The following is an 8,554-nucleotide window of genomic DNA, read 5'->3' as shown; positions in this document are numbered from 1 at the left end:
AAAAAAGGTAACTTCACCCCCTTGCTCCAACCAAACCTCCAAAAGATAAAGACACCAAAGCAAGGGGTAAGGCCCTTAAAAAAACCCTCAGTCCATAAGCTAACCTTTAAGAAAAAAACCCTCAAGTTCAAAATCCACCAACCACAAAAAACAAGGAAATCCCAATAAACTAAACCACAAATAAACATATCATCAAAGAGAAAACAGGAAAGCCCCTCACAACAATTAGTCCCAAAGCTCCTGTCGCAATCCTTGTCCTTTACATCCTTCAAAGTCCTCATCAGGGAATCCATAATCTCTCCACAACTATTGCCCACCACCAACCTTTGCTTCGCCTTTCTGCACCACAAACTCAAAAAGAAACACAAGAAAATAACACCAAAACACCAGTGAATCAAATTAAGTTTCATACTAGACATGGCATCAATCACATGTCTAGGATTCTCTATTTGGGTAATCTCAATTAAGATCATATCCAAACAGCAAATCCCATAGGTACAAGTCACATGATTTAAGAGTAAACTCTCCAACCAGTGACATATTCCATCAATTCCTTTGTGCATATTTTTATTCCCAAAATACCCCCACCATATACCATTAATAACATCATCCTTATTTAACTGCCACCACTGCCAAACCCAAAACCATAACCAACCACACTCCAAACAGCAAAACCAGAAAATGATCTCCATTATTCAACATTCTCAATTCCCGAAATACCCCAGATCAAACAAACCTTATTATTGATCATTTTAACTCTTTTCCTTAATCCCATCAGCTTCAAACGAATCTCATTCTCAATACTAGCTATAACCCCCTCAACTGATATTCTGCTAGAACCAAAAAGTCTAGCGTTTCTCTCTCTCCAAATATTAGACACACAGCTAGCAATCATACATTTAATGATCAAATTCTCACCTGTCTTCAGTTTAAGCATTCTGCTCAACATTAAAATAAGATCATTCCATTCAACCGTTCTCAAAATTAACCCCACTTTACTGCAGAAATATTTCCAAATTCTAGAGGAATACTCACAATTAAAGAATAAATGGCTATGCGAATCAGGCACATTATCACAAAAAGGACACAGCAAATTACCAGCCAATTCCCATCCTCTAACCCTATCCTGAGTTTTTAATCTGTTCAGGACAGCCAACCATAAAATAAAAGAGTTGCGAGGAATGCAATTATTATACCAAACAAGATCAAACCAAGGCACAATATCCCCAAAATTATTCAAATCATTCCACACCTGTTTGCATGAGAATTTTCTACATATACCTCCCTTATCCCTCCATCCAACAACATCATTCAAATTAGAATCAATACAAAACATAGGAGCTTCAGTCAATCCAGGGGACTTATTAACCCATTCAACCGGCCATGAATAAGAATCAAACTCAAGAACATCACAAACTAAAGCAGAATCACTAAGACCATTACTAATCCACTCTCTCCTAGGGATAAAAGTACAAAGGATACCTATTGGATGCCACCAATCATGCCATAAAGAAGTGTTCCTCCCATTACCTACACATGAAATAACATGAGGCCTAACAGTATTCCTTATCTCCAAAAATCTCTTCCATGTCCAGTTCATACTCTTTTTCTGCAGAATATCCCAAAAATTCCTGCTGCCTATATAATTGATTCTCACCCACTGCACCCACAGGGAATTTTTGTTATTAACCACATTCCAAACATGTTTAGCAAGTAAAGCATCATTCCATTTCCTCAAATTCTTTATTCCCAGCCCACCATACTCCTTAGGTTTGCAAATTTCAAGCCACTTAACTTTAGCTTTACCTTTGACTATCTCACCATTAGCCCATAAAAAACTCCTGCACATCTTTTCAATCTCATTAATAGTAGCAATTGGAATTTTAAAAATAGAAGCCCAATAAACATGAATAGAAGTTAAGACCGAATTAATGAGTTGCAATCTGCCAGCAAAAGATAAGGTTTTACACTTCCAATTGAAAATTCTCAACTTAATCTTTTCAATCAACTTTTTACAATCTCTATCAAACAATTTAGTAACACACATAGGAACCCCCAAATATTTAAACGGAAATTTCCCAACTTCATAAGGAAGAATACCCAAAATAATCCTTCTCATATTAGGCTTAACACAACTGAAATAAATCTAACTTTTTTCCATACTAACCTTCAGCCCTGAAATCTTAATGAAATCATCAAGGGCATTCCTTATAATTCTGGCCGAATTCCCATTACCATAAGAAAAAATTAACAAATCATCAGCAAAACATAAATGGGAAATTTTGAGGCTCAAACACTTACTATGGAACTTAAAATTCAAAGAATCTTCAATAAGCTTACCCATAATAATATTGAAAACCTCCATAACTATAGTAAATAGGTAAGGAGATAAAGGATCTCCCTGCCTAAGCCCACGCTTTCCTTCAAAATACCCATGATCTTCACCATTAAAATTGAGCATGAACCATGGGGAAGAAACACAAGCCATAATCCATTTAACCATGACTGGATTAAACCCAAATCCCTGCAGAACTCTATTAAGAAAATCCCAATCCACCGTATCATGAGCCTTTTGTATATCAATCTTTATCGTACATTTAGGGGTACCTCTTTTTTTTTGTACCCCACCATCAACTCCTGAGCAAGAAGAATATTGTCCAAAATAGATCTACCAGGAATAAAAGTTGATTGGTTATTACTTACAATATCACCCAAACAATTTCTAATTTTATTCACTATAATCTTACTGATACACTTATAAAAAGTGTTACAGCAAGCTATAGGTCTAAAATCAGACACTTTCCTCGGAACCTCAACTTTAGGGACCAGAACAATTCTCGTGGCATTAATCCCATTCAACAATTTACCAGTCCAAAAAAATTCTCTCACAGCCTTACAAACATCTGGACCAACAGTACTCCAAGAACTTTTAAAATTTTTTGAAGAATACCCATCAGGCCCAGGGGCACGATTATCATCTATGTCAAACATCGCCAATTTAATTTCTTCATCAGTAACCACTCTAATCATATCAACAGCCACCCTACTGTCCAATTTTTTAGGAAAAAACTCATCATTTAAGCCCGACAAATCAGTATCATCCTTACATCCCAAAAACTTATTAAAATGAGACACAAATTTCTCTATCATAGCCTTCCCACTCACCCAACGACCATCTTCATTCAGAACCATCTGAATACGATTATTGATACCCCTGCTTTTAACAATTTTGTGAAAGAATTTAGAGTTATTGTCCCCATCCTGTAACCATTTGATTTTAGCACGCTGAGCAAGAATCTTTTCTTCATCATTACAAGCAATATTAAAATCTAAGAGAATATTAGCATGCTCTTCCCTAATCTTGCAATCAAAAGGATTATTGTCAATATCTTGTTGTTTACACTCCAAATCCTTTCTTAACTTCTGAATTCTTTTTCCAGCTCCCCAATATTTATTACACATCTCCCTGCAATGTTTTTTGAGAATCTTCAACTTTTGTGTCACTTTAAACATAAAAAACCATCAATATTCTTATCCCAAACCTCCTTAACCAAATGGAGAAATTCCTCCTTCTCAGAGATAAAATTCGCAAATCTAAAAGAAGGTTTCCACTTCACTTTGTTACCAGGAAAATTTAAAATAGCAGGGCAATGATCCGAATTTCTGTATGGTTTAAAGACAGCATGAGCAAGAGGATGGTTCAACATAAATTTTTAATTAACCATAACTCTATCAAGCTTCTTCAACAGCCCCATATTACCCATAGGAGTTTTGTTCCATGTAAACTGAAACCCATAAGACTTCAAGTCCTCCACTTCAATAAAACTCAAACAATCAACAAAATCTTCAACTCCTTTAGGAGTTCTAGAACAGCTTTCAAAATATTCCGAAGGTTTTATAGCAACATTAAAATCACCTAATAAACCCCAAGCTTCCCTATTAACAACCAAACTATGTTTTTTCAAATTATCTCAAAGTAATCTTCTTTCAATATAATTCAAAGCAACATATATAAAAGACAAATACATGCCAAGATCCGAATTACACAATTTAACATAACAATGAATAACCTGTTTGGATTGAGAAAGCAGAATCACATCAAAAAGTCTAGGATTCCACCCCACTATTATTCTAGTACCAGCTTCACAACTATTATTATTAGAGATCCAATCCCACTGCCCAAAAGTCTTAGCACAAACACTCTTGAGATTTAAGATTTTGACATGAGATTCAATCACAACACAAATACCAAGGTTATTACACCTAATAACATCAATAACCTCCTTCTGCTTAACAGATTTATTCAATCCCCTAACATTCCAAGCACCAACAGACATCATTGGGAAATAATAGAATTTTTGGCATTTACCTCCTCAAATGCCTGAGAACTCCCCATCTTACTTCTATTATTATCCAACTCCAACTTATCTTTATTCACTTTATTACTTTCATTTCCTTTCTTTTTCCTCTCTCCCTTGATTGAAGAAATCAATTTGTTATTCTTGCTTTCATTAGAACCCATTCCAGCATCAGCACTATCAACATTTTGATTAGCAACTGTCTTCACAATCTTATCATCCTCTTCCATTTTATCCAAAACTTCCTCTTTAATCTCTCCCAAGATTTCAAAACTGTTTTTATTACTTAATCCCTCCCCTTTTATATTCTCACTACCAAGACTAAAATTGCCCATCTCTGCCTTATTTTCCTTTTTAACTACAACCTCCTGCTTATTATTCTCCTTTAACCCCCGACTACCTATAACATCCTGCCCATTAACAAACTTCTCATAATTTCTGTTCTTTTCTAAATTCCAGTGACTTACTCCTTTATTACCCCAATTCCAATTTTGCCCTTTACCATTTCCATCTCTGTTCCCATTATTGCCTTTAGAGAAAATACCCCTTCTCCAATTCCCATTCTTCCCATTATTCTTCATATTATTCAATTGATTATAACCCTCTTGAGACTTGCTAGTGCCTTCACCATCATTGTTACCCATTACCTTTTTATATTTAACTTCTGTGAAACCATCCCCATTAACAACTTCCTTCCCTTTATTATTCTTTAAATTTCTCACTTCTCCATTATTATCCTCCTTCACAACATTCATAGCAGCAGCACAAACTTTATCCACATGCCCATAGACTTTACAATGATTACATCTAGAAGGAATCCAAGCATATTCAACATCAAAACTTTGAATCACAGCAGAATTAGAGACAAAATCCCAAGTAGCTATATCAATCTTCTTTCTCCATTCCTTCCCAGCTGCCATTTCAACAAGAATTCTAGCATAAGCATTCCTTCCTTTATGTTCCAAACACATATCCTCAGTAAAGGAATCAAAAGCCAAAGGAATACCTATCTTACTAGCAATTCTACATAAGTTTTCACCACTCCAAACTTCCAAGGGCAAATCAAATATTTTAATCCAAACAGGAATTTTATCATGCTTGTTCTTAGTTAATGTCAAACCAGGCCTCCATCGTTGAAGAAATAAAGGCATATTATTAAACATTAACCAAGGACTACCCTCCAAAACAGATAACATCCCCTTTTCATCACTGAATTTAAAGAAGAAAAATCCTTTGCTGTTCATGAATACCTCTTCCAAACCCACATTCTTCCACAATCTTCTAACTTCTTTCTGAATTACAGGAAACGCCAACTTCTTGTCAATCATATAACCATAAAGAGTATTAGAAAAAGGAATACTTGCATTCTTTAGATTCTCTATTGGAATTATAACAGAACTATCCTCTTCCCCTTTCTCCCCTGGAATGAATCTAACATCAATCTTACCCTTATGTCTATTACCCTTTAACACACCAGCATAAGAGTTCATCACATTCCCCTGCATTCCTCCTTCCTCATTATTGCTAATCTTAGCATTTCCCAAAATAGAAGTAAATTAATGCTATTAATAACAGTACCTGACTTCTCATTGCAGCTAGTATCCATATTACTCTTAGCATTAACCTCTTCTTCTATTTCAATTTCCTCATCCCCACTAGTATCATCCTCACTTGAATCATTATCCCCTTCCTCGTTAGTATTCTCATCATCATCAGTATTACCTTCTATCTCCTTGTCTTTCTTTTCCAAATTTGACCTATCAACATCCATTTTCTGATTCTTCTCACTGTCTAAATCTTTCCCCATAGTCTTCTCAACTCCCTTTCCCACCTGTCCTTCTTCCTTCAATTCACTCAGAAACTGAAATCCAACTCCTGGAATGAAATCTTCATTATTATTAGCCCTTTTCTCCCCATCAGTTATAATCTTCACAACTTCATTATCTTCGCTATTAGAGTTATTCTGAATTTTAACATCCATCACCGATATGGTAGGGTTCACATTAACCATTTCACTAATAACATTCTTCAATTCAAAGATTGGACTCAAAACTTCATTACTCATCATCAACCCATCCCAATTTCTCATCAAATTAGCAGTATTACCAGTTGGGATAGAAACAACATGAGAACTTACCTTTTTAGAGTCACCAGAAAACCCTTTCTTCAATTCCTTCTCCTTTCTTTCAGATCCAGGAATAGAAATGTTAGAATCCGACTCCCAAACTGAGATAGATTCCGATTCTTCTCCCGTTTCCTCCTCTGAACCATCTTCATTGAAGAACTCTTCCGTATCCATCGGAGCTAATTTATCCACCTTCTTCCTAGCTCTGTTCTTAATCCTGAAAGATTTCCCCTCCATTTTCCATCCAGCTTTGCTAATCCCAGATGCAACAGCTCCAGTCACACTTGGTTTGCGATGAGCTTTATAGATCGTGGCAGATGATTGTTCAATTACCCCAGGAGGAACAAGATCATTCACCTCCATTTCAGTTTTTGTATAACGAACTGCAGCACTTTTATCCGGAGGTTCAACCTTCACGTCCTTCAATCTATCCGATTTGGAAGATGCTCCCATTAAATCAACTGAATAATGAAAGAAATTGCTTTACCGATTAAAAGAAATTCGTCGGAAAAGCAGCGCCGATGAATCTAAGCTAGATCGCACCACCGTCAGAAAGAATCAGGATAAGAGAGAGAAAGTAGAGAGAGAAAGCGAAAAAGCTTTTGTATAACTTTGACGAGCATTCTTTCATTCTTGAGTTCCACATTAAAAGTCTATGCAATTTAGCATAGCTATTATTAGCATTGTTTACTTCTCTACTTCCACTATAGAAGTATTCTTTGTAATGTAGCAAAGTTTTGATGAGCATTGTTAAATTCTTGCGTTCCACAAAAGAAGTCTATGCAATTTAAGCAAAGCTTTGACGGGCAATTGTTTCATTCTTGAGTTCCACATTAGAAGTCTATGCAATTTTGCAAAGCTTTGATAAGCATTGTTTAACTCTTGAGTTCCACAACTGAAGTCTGTGCAACTTAGCAATGCTTTGTTGAGCATCGTTTAATTCTTAAGTTCCATAACAGATGTCTATGCAATTTAAGCAAAGCTTCGATGTGCATTGTTTTATTGTTGACTTCCACAAAAGAAGTCTATGCAATTTAGCAAAGCTTTGATGAGCATTGTTTTATTTTTGGGTTCCACATTAGAAGTCTATGTAATTTAGCAAAGCATTGATGAGCATTGTTTAATACTTGAGTTCCATAATAGAAGTTGTCTTTGTAATTTAGCAAAGTTTTGATGAGCATTGTTTAATTCTTGAGTTCCACAATAGAAGTGTATGCAATTTAAGTAAAGCTTTGATGAGAATTGTTTCATTCTTGAGCTCCACATTAGAAGTCTATGCAATTTAGCAATGTATAGATTAGCACTGTTTAATTCTTGAGATCCGCAATAGAAGTAGTCTTTGCAATTTAGCAAAGCATTGATGAGGATTGTTTAATTCTTGAGTTACACATTAGAAGTGTATGCAATTTAAGCAAAGCTTTGACGAGGATTCTTTCATTCTTGAGTTCCACATTAGAAGTCTATGCAATTTAGCAAAGCTTTGATAAGCATTGTTTAATTCTTGAATTCCACAATAGAAGTTATGTTTGCAATTTAGCAAAGCTATGATGAGCATTGTTTAATTGTTGAGTTCAAAATAGAAGTTTATGCAATTTAAGTATAGGTTTGATGAGTATTTTTTTCGTTCTTCAGTTCCACATTAGAATTCTATGCAATTTAGCAAAGCTTTGATGAGCATCATTTAATTCTTGAGTTCCACAATAGAATTAGTCTTCGCAATTTAGCAAAGCTTTGATGAGCATTGTTTAATTCTTGAGTTCCACAATAGAATTCTATGCAATTTAAGCAAAGATTTTATGAGCATGGTTTAATTCTTGAGTTCCACAACTGAAATCTATGCAACTTAGCAACGCTTTGTTGAGCATCGTTTAATTCTTAAGTTCCATAGTAGTGTCTATGCAATTTAAGCAAAGCTTTTATGCGCATTGTTTTATTGTTGAGTTCCAAAAAAGAAGTATATGCAATTTAGCAAAGCTTTGATGAGCATTGTTTTATTTTTGGGTTCCACATTAGAAATCTATGAAATTTAGCAAAGCATTGATGAGCATTGTTTAATACTTGGGTTCCATAA

At 35.2% G+C, this 8,554-nt stretch overlaps 1 protein-coding gene across 1 annotated transcript; it reads right to left on the bottom strand.

Moving 5' to 3' along the window:
* Positions 1-306: 306 nt before the first annotated feature.
* LOC145045518 (uncharacterized) lies at positions 307-4,337 on the bottom strand. Its single transcript, XM_078993839.1, has 7 exons — positions 4,027-4,337; positions 3,761-3,936; positions 2,748-3,503; positions 2,168-2,637; positions 737-1,849; positions 432-629; positions 307-339 (listed from the first exon to the last, which is right to left on the bottom strand). Exons 1-7 carry the CDS (start codon positions 4,335-4,337, stop codon positions 307-309), a joined length of 3,057 nt encoding a protein of 1,018 aa, XP_078849965.1.
* Between the last annotated feature and the right edge of the window lie 4,217 nt (positions 4,338-8,554).

This window comes from Lactuca saligna, chromosome 5 (genome assembly GCF_052625555.1).
Source record: "Lactuca saligna cultivar CGN05327 chromosome 5, ASM5262555v1, whole genome shotgun sequence".
In the NCBI taxonomy this organism is placed as follows: Eukaryota; Viridiplantae; Streptophyta; class Magnoliopsida; order Asterales; family Asteraceae; genus Lactuca; species Lactuca saligna.
Note: the sequence above shows the minus strand (reverse complement) of the source record. Positions and strands in the feature narration are given on the sequence as shown.

Bases quoted from the DNA above. Each gene is read 5' to 3' on its own strand.
- LOC145045518 (XM_078993839.1), bottom strand. From the start codon at position 4,337: ATGTCTGTTGGTGCTTGGAATGTTAGGGGATTGAATAAATCTGTTAAG. The intron at 3,937-4,026 runs GTATTTGTCTTT...GGTTGTTAATAG, and splicing joins TGTAATTCGGATCTTGGCAT to GGAAGCTTGGGGTTTATTAG. The intron at 2,638-2,747 runs GTAAGATTATAG...CTTCTTGCTCAG, and splicing joins CACTTTTTATAAGTGTATCA to GAGTTGATGGTGGGGTACAA.